The 17,307-nt window shown below is 39.1% G+C and overlaps 2 protein-coding genes across 2 annotated transcripts; one reads left to right on the top strand and one right to left on the bottom strand.

Annotated features, from left to right (window-relative positions):
- Positions 1 to 443: 443 nt before the first annotated feature.
- LOC306894263 (alpha-N-acetylgalactosaminide alpha-2,6-sialyltransferase 2-like) lies at positions 444 to 9,443 on the top strand. The gene is made up of 9 exons (XM_079456663.1): positions 444 to 688; positions 4,007 to 4,061; positions 4,149 to 4,320; positions 4,409 to 4,571; positions 5,008 to 5,146; positions 5,258 to 5,361; positions 6,241 to 6,315; positions 6,403 to 6,499; positions 9,105 to 9,443. The coding sequence occupies exons 1-9, from the start codon at positions 507 to 509 to the stop codon at positions 9,285 to 9,287; spliced, it is 1,170 nt and encodes a 389-aa protein (XP_079312789.1). The 5' UTR covers positions 444 to 506; the 3' UTR covers positions 9,288 to 9,443.
- A 1,127-nt stretch (positions 9,444 to 10,570) lies between these two features.
- On the bottom strand, positions 10,571 to 16,176 carry LOC306894731 (butyrophilin subfamily 3 member A3). Its single transcript, XM_079457470.1, has 10 exons — positions 16,010 to 16,176; positions 14,974 to 15,055; positions 14,187 to 14,285; positions 13,987 to 14,088; positions 13,302 to 13,439; positions 13,053 to 13,190; positions 12,901 to 12,952; positions 12,698 to 12,724; positions 12,319 to 12,345; positions 10,571 to 11,785 (listed from the first exon to the last, which is right to left on the bottom strand). The coding sequence occupies exons 2-10, from the start codon at positions 15,031 to 15,033 to the stop codon at positions 11,226 to 11,228; spliced, it is 1,203 nt and encodes a 400-aa protein (XP_079313596.1). The 5' UTR covers positions 15,034 to 15,055; positions 16,010 to 16,176; the 3' UTR covers positions 10,571 to 11,225.
- Positions 16,177 to 17,307: the final 1,131 nt, after the last annotated feature.

Raw genomic sequence — 17,307 nt, forward strand, 5'->3', positions numbered from 1 at the left:
AAATAATGCTGGGAACTGAAAATCACCTTGAAATAACTTGTTTATATGAAGTAAACTCAACAATAGGGCCAATATTACTGGGTTTTCCATTCTACTCAACAATGTTAAATTGACCAGTCAAACACTTGTTAAGTAAAGCTGACAGATCTACATTTTTAGTATAAGTTAACTTCTGTTAATTCAGTTACTTGCATTCTTTATACATGGATGGTTTAAGTAAAACTAACAGCAGCGACAGTATTTTTTAAGTGTAATAGTCTTAAAGAAACCAGCTACACATCAAAAGACAGAAGCTGAATTATCTGGATCTTTTTTATTTGTGAACAGATTTGAATAGACTGGCCATTTAATTATGACGTCAGCACAACGCATGCTATTCAAATCATTGTCATTTCAGGTGCAACCTCAAGTGAATTTTCCTGTTCTTCTGCTACAATGACAACTGCAGGAGATGTGGGCTGGGAGGCTTCACTGACTTCACAGTTCTGGACTCTTCAGATGTTGTTATGTCGTCGATTTCACTGGCCTGTTCCTCTTCAAACAGGACATGGGTTGTTTTCACATGTATTTATCGATCGCTGTGTTCTCGAATGACAAAACTGCGGTTCTGTTTGATACCTTTTTTTGTTTTATTTCTCTGCTGGAATCTTCTGAGCTCATCGGATGACTGGATCACAGTATTTGAGAGGTGTGTTGAGATTATAATAATAATAACCGAGCAAACACAGAACGTTCCTAACGTTAGTTTTTGGTTCCCTTTTTGGCAGTTTTTTTGGGAACCCAAAATTAACGTTCTAAGAACTTAATATAGATATAGCTTAGGTATGCTACGAAGTATTTTTATACTAAGATATTAAATATATATATTCCTAATGGCTATGTTAGATTTGTTGAGATGTTTATTGTCTCGTTTTATTGTGTTTAACCACAGCTGTCGTCCGTGTTTTGTTTTGGCTATGGCAGCAGGTATGTGTTAAAATAATATCACTAAATGGCACTATACAAAACAAAAATATTGTATTTTAAATCTATCCGAATCTGTTCTGGTTTGTATTGGCCGCCTCCCAGTTTCCCTTTTTTATTTTTATTTAAGAAATGTCTTTCAAAAGTGCAAACATACATTCCTTAGAATATAGAACATTTCCGAAATGCATACGATAAACAACATTTACACCAATATAGGACAAAAAAGGAAAGAAAAAGCAAAAGAATTGCAACAGGTAGTAACGCTTTTAATAATTTAGTTGGTATGGGGTCTAGTAAGCAAGTTGTAGGTTAAGATGCTGTAGCCTTTCTTTTAGAGCGATGGTGTCAGGGTGTGTGGACAGAACCCAAGCGCAGGCAGACTTGATATAAATCACAAAACTTTATTAAAACAAAAGACCCTCGATGGGGAAAACATGAACTAAAACAAGACAGTAAACAAAAGCCTCCCTCAAGGGGACAAAACAAACCAAGTCCTTAGAATAATAAATCAATAATCCACAAACTTTGAACAGGAACAGGAACACGGGTAATCCAGACAGACTAGGGTAAATGTGCAAAAGTGTGCAAAATGCAAAATGAACCGACAACAGACAGAGGGAAACTGGGGCTGATAGGGGGAAACACTTACAAGGACTGATGACACAGGGAGAGTGGCGGCAGGTGACATGGATGAAACACTAAGGGAAAGCTAACAGGAGGATTGCACGAGGCAGGTGAGGGGACTGAAACACTAAGGGAAAGATGGATCAGGGCTGGAGACAAGACTAACACTAATGGACCGCTTACCGGGGAAACAAGGGGGCGGGACTAAAGGACGCGACACTGGAGAGAGAGCATGGCTTCTTAAACCAAAACAATGCTCTTTCTCCACACAAAACACATGGGACTGACATGATCCTGCCACAAGACTCGAAAACCAAGACAAGGAGAGGCAGGATCATGACAGAGCGCCCGCCTTAAAGAACTCCTCCAGGAGTTCTTCAAGATCACACTAAACATGACAAGACTGACAGACAGGAGGACAGACACCATAAACACAGAACAGAACACATTAGGGGCAGGGCTGACATGACTAAAAAGGGATTGGGGTTGGACAATAAAATAAACATCAATGGGAAGGGGGGAGGTGGAATGGGTGGGACAAACTTGGGAACATAATAACTGGGTGGGGACTTAGGAGGGACAGGACCCTGCTTCCTAGAGCTGGGCGGAGGGGTGGGGTAGGAAGGCCTGGGCATGGTAGGGATACCTCTCTTGGAGTAGGAGGAACTAGAAGGGGTAGGGCATGACAGGAAGGCCGGCTGAGAGGCCGGCTGGACAGGACTGGGTGCAGGACTTGGGACCACCGGACTTGACGGGACCACCGGACTTGACGCCTGGGCAGGGCTGGATACCGGCTGCTGGGCAGGACAGGATGGTGCCACTCTCCTCTGCTTCTTCCTCTTTGACCGGCTCACAGGACGTGTGGCCGGCTGCAGAGTAGCGGTGGGGGACCCCACTATCTCCATGCTGGAAGAGTCGGACGGGGAGTCCCACGACTCCCGCCGTCCACGCCTACCACGGAGGCTAGCTGGTGGTGGAGCAGAGGGTGAGGGCGCGGTGGTTGTCAACACCCCCAGCTTCAGGGCAAGACCCTCAGGGATGGGGCCCAACGGAGATGCAACACACGGATGTGTTGAGACCCTGGGCTCCGGTCGGCTCATGACAAACCTGAGCACACCCTCGAAGTCCAACGGTCTCAGCCTCCCCGAACAAATACCTATGGCCTTGAACAGACACATAGGGCCTACACGCTGGCGGCAATCAAACAAGGAGTGTCACAATCTCAGTCCCTGTGCAAAGGCAATGGGGCAAGGGCCCCCTCCACACTACAAAGCAAATACTGTATATTTAAAAAAATCGTTGCATAACAGATGTCTGCCAAAGCTTCTCAAAATAACCAAAAAACAGAGAAGTTGCAAAGACACTCTGTATTGAGCTTGTCAATCGATGTCATGGTGCGGTGCATGCTGGGGAGGCACTGCCATCTTCGGATGTTGTTTACTAGTGATTGTTTTGTCTTACTACGGCCCTCACCTTGCTTTTGCGTACAGTGGTATGAAGAGAAATAGAGCAGTGGAAAATATGAATAAATCAAGTCAAACGGAACAACATTGAACTGAACTCAACTAGCAGAAAAGAGCTGCTATCACCTACAAATATGGCCGCGATACCCAGCATGCAACACGGCGTGATGTCAATCTCTATAGGGGCTATTGTAAAATAATATATTGATTATAGAGATGAAATCAAGTCTGATGCAACACTTCAACCCTGTAAAGCACCAGTTCCTTATAAATTCTTTAGAGGCTTTTGGATTTCCCTCGAAACTCATAAATATTGTTCAAATGTTGTACAAAGAAATAGATACACAAAGATAGTTGTATAATTTTAAATTCGCACACATCTCCAAGGTTTCCTCTTCTTTAAGGATTACGTCAAGGCTGCCCTTTGTGTCATGGTTCTGCCATATCTTGTCAGGTTTTTCTAGTCTTAGGGCATAATCATGACAGTTCCACATGTTTTGTGTGGAGAGAAACACATAATAGTCGGTCACAATGTAATGTGCGTTCTCTCCGGTCTCGTCTTTGGCCCCGCCCCTTTCGTACTCTCGTCAGCTTCCCTTTAGTGTTTCATTCCCCTCACCTGGCTTGTTAATTATCCTATGCTGTCCTGTGCTGAATTGTTTTGTATTACCTACCTGTCTTCTTGTGGTCCTGTTGCCTTGTTGTATTCTTTCCCTTGCCTTGCCTTGGAGTGTTAATTATTATTCGATGCAAGTAATCAATGTTGGACATAATAAATGTAATATATTATAAGTATTTGTAATGATCTTGTAATGGGATATAGCAGCAGCTAAATACTCAATGAAGTTAAACCATATAACAAAAATAATGCCAAGGTCATGAGTTTGATTTCCTTGGGACAAAGATTTTTAGTTACATTTACAAATGTAATAAATGATGTTTTTCTCTTTCAGGGCTGCTTTAGAGTCTCAAGAGAGTTGGATTGAAACTGACAACATTGAAGAGGAGGTGAGTTTAACGCTCTACATGTTACACTTCATACAGGATGGATAATGATAAAATAATAATGATAAAATCTTTGATATCCCTCTTCAGACAGTACCTGCCTGCTCCCTGAGAAACACCGTAAACAAAGACAACAACAATAAAAAACACTTTAAGTTTAAGGTGCCTGTCTTTCAGTGGCGAGGAACTTTTACTCACGCAACCTTTGAAAAACTCCAGACCTCACCTTTGCCGTATGGATGGAAAGAACTGGATCACGATGGTAAATCCTTAATACACTGACACAATCAAACCCTATTGACAAACACAAGCATTGCAACCACCAGTGTTCTCAAACCGTTTCTGTCCAGTGATAGGCAAGACTCTTTCTCTTCTTTGGCACTCGTCTACCAGTCGTCTGTTCGAGAGGAACACTTCACATGAGTGTGTGCGTTGTGCTGTGGTGGGTAACGGGGGGATCCTGAGAGGATCGGGACAAGGGAAGCTCATAGACAGTCACGACTATGTTTTCAGGTTTGTGAATTCTATAGAAAAATAATTTAAGCTGTGACTTATAATATTCCTAGAGGTACTTTTAGCAGAAACATTTCCTCACTGGAATCTGTACTGCTCATATTTATTTTGTATTTATTAAAACATACACTTACATTTATACATATTTAGAAAATATTGAGATTTATTTATAAATTATTTAAAATATACAAACATTTTCTCAAATATATACATCTTCATAAATAAAAAATATATATGCACAGTACACATGTATTTTGTAAACACAAACTTCTTTTCTGGATGTGATTAATCGCGATTAATCGTTTGACCGCTATACTTTTACACATTATTTTCAATGGCATTTTGCCAATCCACAAACTGAAATTTCTTCTGTTGATACTAGAATGTAATGGCAGTCATTCATGATGATGATGATAGCATTTATCTTTGTCTTTAGGGTAAATGGGGCTATAATCAAGGGTTTTGAGAAGGATGTTGGTACAAAGACATCCTTCTATGGCTTCACCATCAACTCTCTCAAGAACTCTCTTTCAGCTTATCACGAGGATGGCTTCACCAAGGTGCCACGTTACCCGGTAAACACAGAATCGAGGACTTACCTATTATCAGCAAGCAATAAATATTATTTGGTTTGAAGATGACATATGGAAAGGTGTGGCCCGTAATCTTAGTCATTGTATCAGCAGGGTATCCGATATATTTTTATCCCTGCTGAAATTCGTGACTATGTGATGGTGGCAGCTGCGATTCAGGGTGTGCCTGTACCGTCAGGTTTGGATGAAGGTGACAGGTGGGTGCAACCACATCATGCAGCGTCATTAATAACCTTAAACGGACAGTCCATCCGAAAATGTTTTCATCATTTACTTAATTTCCAACCTGTCTGACTTTATTTCTTCTGCAGAACACAAAATATATTTGAAAGAAAAGCTGTTTGCAGTATCCATCCACTTGCACTGGTTTTGTATGGTAACCGTTCAATCGAAGTGAATGGCTGCCTGTGTCCTGAAATTTCATCCCACCCGTCAGATTGTCCTACCAGGCATGCGGACGTAATCCATATTACGTCATTAGTTTTATATTGCTACGACAATCTGATGAGGAATTTTCGTTGTTAAATCATTCTACATTATGTATTTATTATCGTTATTAAATCGTTTTTTGTTCACCCCTTTTGTTCAACCACTGCCTGCACTTGGGTTCTTCCTACCGATTCATGACAATATCATTATGATACACAATGCATCAAAATGCAGTTTGTCTAAAGAATACAGTATGTTGCGTGCGGTTTTACATTAATTAATTCTTGGGATGATCTATTGATAGAAAGCAATATAATATACATAGCTATGTCTGCAGAGGTGTATAAAGAGCTTACACAATGAAGCGTTATGTTTTCATTACCTTAGAATGAACTATTTCTATCTAGACACACCATGGATCCCCTTGCATGTTATTCGCCATGTTCTTTTAGCCGTCGTAGTGTTTGGAAAGGGAGGGGAGGAGTGAGCGGTTGGTTGCAATTCACAACCTTGCCACTAGATATTACTATCTGGACCTTTAAGTTGAATTGAATCATTTAACACAAGGCTTTCTACCACTTTTGATCATTTGTTCAAATGTAATGTAATGTAGCATACTATCTGATGTGTTCATTTGTTTTAAACAGTCCTTCAGATTATTTTGGAGATAATAATGAGTTCAGAATGCTTCATCCATACTTCGTTCAGTATGTGACTAATAGGTGAGTATTGCTAACATTCATGAAACTACAAAGAGATTTTGTCAGATGTATTTCTTGTCTTTCATGCAATGCTTCTTTGATTGTCAGGTTTCTGAACTCACCGCAGATGGAGATGTACAGGGATTTGTACATGCCCAGCACAGGTGCACTCATGCTGCTGACCGCTTTACACACCTGTGACCAGGTCTTTATTGTCTTTAATAAAAAAACATATAGTTTTTTATATTTGATTGTTTTACTGTTACAGTGGTTTTATAATGTCTCTTAAGTGGCCTCACACAATTTTCAAACGTACTGTTTACATTTACATCTACGCTTTTATCCAAAGCGACAGAGCAATTAGCGATATGTCATACAAGAGCAATAGTACAATAGGTGCTAGGCTAGGTTTTAAATGGTAAATCAATAGTATCTGGACACCTGGGGTCTGTACCATGAAGCCGGTTTAGGTGGCTAGCCAGTTTAGGACTGCCAACACTCAGTTTTAGGTTCCATGAAAGTAACTCAGCTTGAATCGATGTTCATCGCCATGCTCGGGAGCAGGCTGAAACTGAACCAATCAGCTGTGAGCTAATTTACATATGAGTGACGCAACTAATTCACACCGCACGTTACAATGGCAATTTATTTTTAATAATGTCTAATACAAGACAAATATATAAGTAAAATAGAAACCTGTAAACACAAAAAAGGTAAAACACAGTACATGGTGTTTTATATAGTAAATTAAATTATTCTAGTAAATAATATCTAATGTCAGCATCTCCAGGTGGTTTATTTAGCATATTTTGCATGAAGTGAATGCTTGGCTGAAAAGATGTGTTTTTAATCTAGATTTAAATTGGGGGAGTGTGTTTGATCCTCGAATAATATCAGGAAGGCTATTCCAGAGTTTAGGTGCTACGTATGAGAAAGCTTGACCCCCTTTGGTGTATTTAGTTATTCTAGGTGTTATCTAAAGTCCTGAGTTTTGAGATCTTAGAGAGCGTGATGGGTTGTAGTGTGATAGAAGCTCTGTTAGGTAGGTAGGGGCTAAACCCTTTAAGGCTTTATAAGTGATTAAAAGAACTTTAAAGTCAATACGATACTTAATAAGTAGCCAGTGAAGGGTTGATAACATTGGGGTTATGTGATGGTATTTTCTGGACCTGGTTAGAACTCTGGCAGCTGAATTCTGAACTAACTGTAGTTTGTTTATTGATGATGCAGGACAAACACTAGTAGCGCATTACAGTAGTCAAGTCTTGAGGTCACAAATGCATGAATACTCAAAAGTTTTTTCTATTTTACGGTTACTTCTGATGTAATTAAACTAAATACTGTGTGTAATAGATGTGTTTGTGCAATCGTGGAATTGACAAAAATGCTTGATGTATAATTTTCACATTTGCAATACGTCGGTCAGTTAATAACACTTCTTTATTTAGTTAGTTTTATATGATTTATTTGAATGAATTAAAAGAGCCGTCATGTCGATCCTTGAATCACTTTACTAATCAAAGTTGATGTAGGATATAGAAAGTAATTAGTAATAGGTCATGAAATACTTTTTGGAGAAAGTCATTTGTACCGTTATCTAATTACACTATTGAATGTGTATTTAGTAACTAGTAATACATTTTTAGTAACACAACACTGGTCGTGTCAGTGCTTTGAGGAAGGTAAAGTCAACAGGGAACAGTACAAAACCCTTTAAAGGAATTAAATATGTGACCAACAATCTATTTTAAACTTCAATACAATCTTCCCTTCTTTGTTCTATGACAGGACTGTTTGATAGCCTGTTGGTGGGAGTTTATGTGTCAACACAGAACCACTTCAACATGGCCCTCAGTCAAACCAGAGTCAGGATTAAGATGAGCCTCAGATTTTTCCATGTACACTTCACCTGACTACTAAATTCACATATATTTTTTACATTTTATTTAGCCGCCTTTATTTGTAATGAGCTTCTCTGGTAATGTATTTTGTTCACATCTTCTGTAACCTATGGAGGTAGACACTAGTGTTGTAGTACTCGAGACCGGTCTTGGTCTGGAGACCGTTCTCAAGAACATTTTTTGATCGGTCTCGATTGTCTTTGGTCTCGGTCATGTATTGGTCTCAGACTTAGTCTCTGGATTTTATTTCAAGACCAGTCAAGACCACAACTGTGTGTAAATGATATTTGCGCATAATTATTTCCTGAGAAACATTCAGAACTCCGTCTATACATTTTGAACGCGATTGGTTTGCCATGCCGACGTCACTGGTTCATGTGCGAAAACTAAGCTTCAGGATCAAACTTGAGTTGACAAAGAAACTCAACGAGCTGCTTCATGGTCCCAACAAAGCTTGGTCACATTGGTTTGGTTTCGTCAACCCAAAACTAATCCTATAACCCTGAGTTTGTTCAGCTACGTTCATGGTACAGGCCCCTGGTTGTCAAAAGCTTGCGGAACACAACCAGTTGATGGTTGTGTTTGACTTGAACAATACTAGGGACAAGTAAAGAGACTTCATGCTACCAGTACAGTGTGCTGACTGGCAGAATACAGGATTTTACTTTCTTTATTGTGAAGAACTACACCTGTGGTTAAGACAACTGTGAACATGAGATGAAGTGAATTCCACACATGCACTAAAAATCACCAAATATGACACCAGTTGGTTTGATATTTTGTTTTCATGTCCAAATACTTTTAAGGGGCCACTGTATGTTTCGCATGTTCTCTGTGGTGCACAAGTAGATCTTCAAATGAGATGCATTTAAACACCTGGAAACACATGTCGTGTCTTTTCTCGCTCAGGTGTCTGCGTTCGGCTTCATCACAGATAATTATAAAGACTTCTCAGATCATTATTATGACAAAGTGCACAGAGAATTGGTTCACTATGCCAACCATGACATGATGATGGAGAGCTTGCTGTGGAAGTTACTGCACACTCAGAAAGTCATGTGGCTTTATCAGAGAGAGATAAAGAAGGGATGACACTGGGTCCGGTGACATGTACACAAGAGACCGTATCTGTTAAACATGTTTATGTGTTTTTCTTTGCCTGTGTGCCATCATTTACATTATGTATATACAGTATACAGTGGAAAAATAAAGAAAGTCGGTTTGAAAATAAATCGACGTGATGATGTCAAACAGCTTGTCATCTTCATTGCACAAAAACTTTCTACATATCGTAAAGAGCGTTGACTCACATCCATTAGCTCCACTCAACAAGAAGTCGGCCATTTTGGATTATGTGGAATAGGCCTACTGTGAATTTTTAAATACTCCTCCAAGTGATTTGTGGGATTGTTTTAAACTTTGGAAACATTATGCCAAGATATTAAAGATACTGAACTGTGAACTGAGAGTTTTGGTATCGTGCATACCATGGTGAAAAAATGTGAAACAGGATGTGAAATGAAAGAGAAACTTAACTATTATTTATATTCATTAAAACATATTACAGTATTTTAAACCCTAAAAGCGAATAAATGAGGTGTGAAAAAAATATTCAATAGCATGTCAAGTGCTTCTTAAATTAAAATAAGATCATTATCCATCCAATCACTATATAGCAGCAAATCAGCGTTGAATTCTTTATTTTAATAAATGGAATGACCTGTTAAAAAATCTGACTGTGTTTCATAGTGTACTTGTTTTGGCCTGGCTGCAAATATATGAGCAAATATTTTGAATATCTAAATTGTGCAAAATTACTGGACTCTACAGGAAATGACTGTAGGTAATAACATACAGGTTTGAAATATTGAAAGAATTTTGGCTTTTAAATAGATGGTTTCATCTTAACAACATACTTTTGTGACAACCACCTCCCCAACGGAACATCCAGGACACATTCACAAACATGATTTAAGTATTTACATTTAATTTAATTTACAGTATATTATTATTTGACTGAATAATAACTGTATTAAACAAACGATTTGTTGAATCTAGTTGTATGTTACTTTAGTTAAATAAACATTTGTTGCTTGGGTTCTGTTTGGTCGTATTTAAACAAACTGTACATTGGACATTGACATCTAGCGGTTGGTATCGCAGTCTAAATTCAAAATATTGGAGAGACAAGTTTAGCCAAGTAGGGGTTCTTCTCGGTTTTTTTTACTGTTATCAGAAAAAAATCTTTAGGCACTCTGTTGTTTGTGAGTGTACCGGAAGTTCAGTTGGGGTCACAAAAGTGCGCATGCGCAGTAACGTCGGTTTATGTTGTTGAGAAGAAACCGTCTATATGAGAAAAAAAGAGCAAACACACTACAGCACACTTGAAGTCATTCATTTATTCACATAAAGTGCATTGTCTTGACATGATTTAGGATTGTCAGATGAATATGACACTGCGAACAGGGCAGGTGAACAGATTACATTGTATTAAGGTGCAGTACAGAAGCAGTAGCGAAATAGATCTTACAATACTTGGATGGAATTATGTATGGCTATGAATTAATCACTAAGTGACAAACTAACAGTTATTCTGCTGCTAATGCTAATAAGACCTCTAGACAAGTGGCTCTCAACTGGGTTAGCTTAAATCCAAGATTTTACATTGAACAAGGTTGGAACGCTACTGATATCGTTTAGCGTACAAAACAACACAAAAATGCCTGAAACAAGTGCAATATAATAATATTAAAATTATTAAAATGACACAAACTGCAGGGATAAATTACAATAGTTCTAAATGGATCATAGATTAAATATCACCATAGCAACATTAACATGGTTCTAGATGGATGGTGGATTATTTGACCATTGTGATCCGTCCCTAATATTGTCAGCTGTATTTTATTGTTCGGATTTACTGCCGTTTTGGCCATCAGAAAACATGTGTCATCCCTAGATCACAATCCACCGGTTGAGAACCACTGTTCTAGATATTAAGCACTGAGCTCTGGTTCGACCCGAGAGGTCTCAAGCCCACAGGCAAATGCCGGGACACACGCAGTGGCTCCTGTCCCCAGGCGATCTGATTACCAGGTCTTTCACGATCTCCACCGTACCGAAGAGTGGGAAAAGCTTATCATCGAATGTCTCGTTGTAGGTGTAGATGTGAGAGCGTCTCTCCACGTCGTAGAAGGACAGCTGGCCCGCGTCGAAGTCAAGGTGGATTCCGACCTTGCGGGGAAGGGTGGTGGCAGGCAGGGAAGTGAACGGCACGGTCAGGGCCTTCAGCTCAGTGCCGCGCTCTAAAAGCAGGGTCAGGTAACCGGTGTCGGTGTTCAGGGACTTGAAGCCTTTACGCAAGGCCGACTCTTTGGCCACGCCTATACGCCAGTCCATTTCTCCAACGTCGACCTCCCAGTAATGGCGACCTGAGCTGAAACTTTCGGTTCCAACTGCGCACCACCAGCCGTCGAAACGCTGGTGGTAGTTGGGCACGTCTTTGCGGTCGAAACCGCAGCGCATGCGCTTCTCATCCTCAGAGATCAGCAGGTCAGGGTTGGCTGTGTCCAGATCAAGAGTCACCTTCACTATGAAGGAAAGAGTTAACATGGCAGAGCTTTCAATTTAATAAACTATATTTACTATTACTACTTTATATTTCTAAAATTGACCCATTGTCGAGTCAAATAAAACCATATTCTGGGTCAATTTAACCCAAGAGTTGGGTTTGTCCATTTTTGACCCAACGATGGTTTTAAATAACCCAACATTTTTAGAATGTGGGCAACAGCCTACTTTGGACATGACAGGCATGCTTTTGATCTAGCTGTTCCAAAAATATTGCTTCTAAAATAGCATCTTAAGGCCATATTCTAAGTCTGCATCACATGCAATCCCATAATGCATTGGTCTAGTGACAACATGATTTCACTGTGTAATTAAAATTAATCTCATTAAGTAAACTGTTAGTTGTACGTAATGTGTTTTATTATTATTAGATTATTTTGCCATTGTCTTGACAACATGGTAATAGTTGCTGCCTGAGTTATATGTTGGGGCTGGCGGTCAAGACACTAGACAACAATGCTCACCAAATTTTAGAACAGAGCCAATGCCTTACCTCCAACATCACAGATCCAGTCCCACACTGAATAAAAGAAAACAGATTAATGTGAGTCTTATTACTCTCCAGTTACCTTCAAATGATTTATTCACCCTCATGTCATTCCAAACCTGTGTGAATTTCTTTCCTCTGGAGAACACAAAAGATTTTTTGAAGAATGTTAGTAACCAAACAACACTGGACTTTGACCTCCATTGTATGAACACAAAACCACGTTTCTTCAAATATCTTCTTTTGTGTTTGAAAAAAAGTAATATACAGGTTTCGAATGACATGAGAATGCAGAAGTACAGAATTTGTATTTTTGTGTAAACACTCCCTTTAAAGTTGTCTGAAATATAAATTCAGGTAGACAGACCAAACGCAGGTAACTCACCTGTGTGAGGAATATAGGGTGTGGCACCTGAATAAAAAAACACGAAATACAAATGAAATAAAAATACAACAATGTAAAGACATTTTAAAGATACTAGGAATTTGGCATTTGGAATACCCTGCGTAAAATGCCCGGACACATACTACTCACTATATTACATTTCTCATGAAACTGTATTTAGGACACCAAAGAGATGATCTGACCGATTTTTTGGCTCCTCTGTTTCCACATTAGCCACTTTTGGGGAATGTTCTCCTACACAAACGAAATAAGAAATAAGACAAATAAATACATTTGTTGTTACAATAAAGCCGCCAATGCACTGAATGATAGGACTTAATTGTTTTTGCTGAACCTTGTCTAATTCTTTGTTGAGGAGAGCCCACAACACCAGCTCCATGGCCGACTGAAGAGTAGCCATGTGTCCTCTTCTCCAGTGCTCCTCGAAATCATCCAAAACCACAACCACCTGCTCTCCAGGCCACACACTTTGCTATAAAGTGAGAGCGAACGCATGACTGTCTACACCAATACATCTACAGTTTATTAGCACCTGTCCTCATATTATAAAAAGGCTGTGGATGTAAGATTAGTGTTTGCGTACCTCAGGTTGGGCTCTCAGATCTTTGGTCCAGGTCAGAATGACTCTCTTGGCACTCTCAACGTCCTGCTCACTGGTCAAAGTCAGATCTTTCCAGTCACTTCTCTCTGGCCATCCGTCTGTCTGCATTGGTCTCTTCAGCTACAACAATACAGGATGAGATTCTAGCTCTGGATGAACTAGGCTTTGGTTTTGTCCGATTTGATCGTGTCCTCACAATATGCAATCCCAGAATGCACTGCAATGAGAAGCCCCTCCGCCAGGGGGAGCCATTGTGTAACGCAGCGGCATCAAGTGAACCAGCACTCCCCCATGTTCAGGTTTTTAGTCCTAACCAGTTGAAACTGGCATTGTGTGCTAAGACATTCTGTCAATCACTTTCTCCTTTTGACATTATGGGCAGCCCTGCCCACAGTAAAATCTCATTGGACCAAATCCACACAACTGTACATGTTGTGTAAAGAATGATGCGAGTTGGTTACTATACGTACAATTCTCTTCGATATATCATAATTTCTTAAATAGACATCATATTGCAGTAACTTCTCAGAAGAACTTGATAGCGTTAAATGATTACTACATATGATAACACGTAATCACACACAATACATTCTAATCGGTTGTTTGCATCGCCCTTTGAAAAATGAATTGATGTTTTAAAATCGGGATGAAGTTTAACATTCAGTACCTTGCTCTCTAACACAGAAGCACACTCCAGAATGACGGCCCTACAGGTGAGGATGGGCCAAACGTCTTCACAGCTGGAGATATGATCCAACACCTCCGATCTCTACAACCATCATGACAACATCCATGAGTTCATGTCTCAGTGACTATGTGCATGATCATCATCATATGGGATGTTTAATTGTAGACCTGTGTCCGTACCTGACAAACTCTGCGCAGATCCTGCGCTAGATTCACAATGAACTGCTGGCTCTCATCCAGAGGTTCTCGCTTCTCATTCTTCGACTTCTTAAGAAACTCCTGGCCATTAAAAAATCTGTGATTATTTTCATAAGGGTTCATAAGAGCTGCTCAGATATTCTGTCTAACACGTCCTCTTGCGTCGATGGATGAGTGTAAATGAGTCAATCGTGTTTATTTTTTGCTTAAATGTTCCTTTAAGGTTGTTCATGGAGGTAATGTGCAAGCTAAAAGAGCGTTTCATTGAATTGCGGCTCATGCGTGTTCTACTTCTTCTGACCAGTTAAAGGGACACTTCACCCAAAAAGTTGGAATCGAATTACTTCAAGTTGGTCCAAATCTGTATTGTTCTGATGAACACAGAGGAAGATATTTGTAAGAATGCTTGATGACTCCCATAGTTGGAAAGAATACAATGGTAGTGCCCCAGTTTGCTGTCCTACATTCTTCAAAATGTCTTCTTTTGTGTTCAACAGAACAAACAAAAATGAGAAAGTATTTTTTCCTACTATGGGAGTCAACGGGGGTCAAGATCTCTCTGGTTACGAGCATTCTTCCAAATATCTTTCTCGGTGTACATCAGAACAAAGACATTTATACCGATTTGGAACAACTCGAAGGAGAGGAAATGAAGACTGGGACTTGGGTGAAGTATCACTTTAAGCAGAAAATCTCTCTGACTCATAGCTTGAAAGTGCTATTTTATCATTTTGTTTTTCAAAAAAAGCTTGTTGAAGTTAGAAGTTACCTTAAACTTGATGGTGACGTTCTTAGTTGGTTCAACCAGGAACTGAAGACACTGCATCATCTTGGCTGGCCCTCAAAAAATCCTTGAAGAGAAAATATAACAGCATCATTTTGGCCTGAAAACGTCTTGACCTTTCAAAAAAATGTTGTGGTTACCGGAAAGTGAGAAAGAACAATCCAAGAATATTAGTCTTGTTGGTTCTTTTGCTGATTTAAAAACACTTATGCAGGAAAATAAATGTCAACCCAACACTTTCACAACAGATAAATGATAAACACTAAGCAGAAATATAAGACCTAAGCAAAAACAAAAAAGTCACACCTTACCCTTGACCTCAATACCTATTTTGTACAAACCACATGGTCAAAAGTATGATAAACAATCGTTCTGATGTTTACACGACATGCATTATTCGGGCATTCAGTCTCCTATGTGTCTATTATATAAATATAGATAAGAGCCAGTGGACAAGGAACGTGAGACACACGCAAAGCTCTGATCCGCGGGTACAGTCAGCATGTGATCGGTCTTGTGGAGGATTATCCAAACAGATACTCTAACACAGTTTAACATGTAATGAAAAGACATGAACAAAGAAGCAAAAATACTTTTGTAAGTCTATCAACTTAAAAATATGACACTGTTTAAATCTGAAGGCAGAAAAGCATTTTCTAGCATTTTTTTATTCTCATGATTTCCATACATGCAATAATTTTGTGCACATCTGTTAATAATGATGCACCTCTAAACACTATATATCATCACACATTTATTGCATAAGGAATACCATTTTTATGACCGAGGCAGTCCAGACACATGTCTTTGGTGCACTGCACAAGATCTGTCATCATGTACAATGAGGCAATGCCCTTTACAGTCAACACAACACACTTTGCATCATGATCTGCACACATATGTAAACAATGCCATGCTTCCTCTTGCATGACGTATATAAGAATGTTTTTTGCAAGAATAGTCTTATGGAAATAAACCAGCGTGCACTTCAACATATTTGTCTTCGCAATGATCGTCCTACCTGTGTGCTTGCTGTATCGGTGTCGATGGATCGATCTCAAGAGATAAACTCGTCCAGGGAGTGTGGAGGGTGAATACTGCAGTGAACGCTTGACCTTGTTTACATACAATGAATTCACGGAGCCGAACACGAGCGAACGGGATTCGGGTATTTCCGGAAGCCGCAGCGGAGTGAAGGCGGCGCCATGTTTGTTGTGGCCAGAGATTGATGACAAATATAATATGGAAAATTACCAGCACGATTAAGTTATTCATTTATTTTAATAAAATAAAAATAGTTGATTAAAGATATCAGTGCTTTTGAAAGTGATACGATCATTTTATATTTCTTTACGAATACAATGTGACCTTCACGGTCATGTTTTTGCCTGATGTGTAAAATAAATCTGTGCCACATATCCTATTTGCAAAATAATCAAATAATGCCAAACGAAATATTGTATTTCATAAAGAAACTATTAAGCAAAATACTTTTTTGAAAAGTTTTGCTTGAGCTAAAAGTTTAAAAAAAAGTATTTTTAGTTAAAAGAGTCCAGCCAAGCACACACACAGAAAAGTCTAAAATCCTCCTCAAACGTTACGAGTTTTTTGCAAACATGAATAATGTAATACATTTTATTTGAGTTAATAAAGAACACTTTTTAAAAGAAGATTTTAAGTTCATTGAAACAATTTTGTCAGATAATTTAGCACAACTCATATGCAAATTGTTTTATTACTGTTGGAATAATCTACAAAAATGAAAAACTTTGTTAACTTTAGGACTACAGAATTCAAGGATGCATTTGTTATTGCTTGTCAAAATGAAATAAAAACACTTGCCCCAAAACAAAACAAGCATTTCCTTTTCAAATCCTCATTATAAACTCTCATTTACAGGACCAATGACCTGATATCTAATGGAAAGAGGAAGGTGAACAGATTAGTCAGAAGACACATTGAGTGTGTGCTCATCTGACTGACACATGTCACTCTGTGTCTGTATTGTCTGTCTGCTGAGATCAGACCCCAGCTGTGCTGCTTAATGAACAGAAGACAACGTGTCTGTTGTCTTTAAGACATCTGTCAACACAATGAAGAACACACTATAAGAGCAGAAGACCTACACTTCAAACTACTTTCAGTCCTTGTGTTTCAATTAACTAGAATTAGTGATCACCTGCTGTTAGAATGGTTAGAGGTGTCACTTTATAAAATGACCAGTAGTGGGCACAGTTTCACTAACGCTCCCCGAGGTCAGGCAAAACATGTGTTTAGATTTTAATGAATTCCATCATGCCCATATCATAAGATACTTAT

This window comes from Barbatula barbatula (assembly GCF_947034865.1).
Source record: "Barbatula barbatula genome assembly, chromosome: 5".
Lineage (NCBI taxonomy): Eukaryota > Metazoa > Chordata > Actinopteri > Cypriniformes > Nemacheilidae > Barbatula > Barbatula barbatula.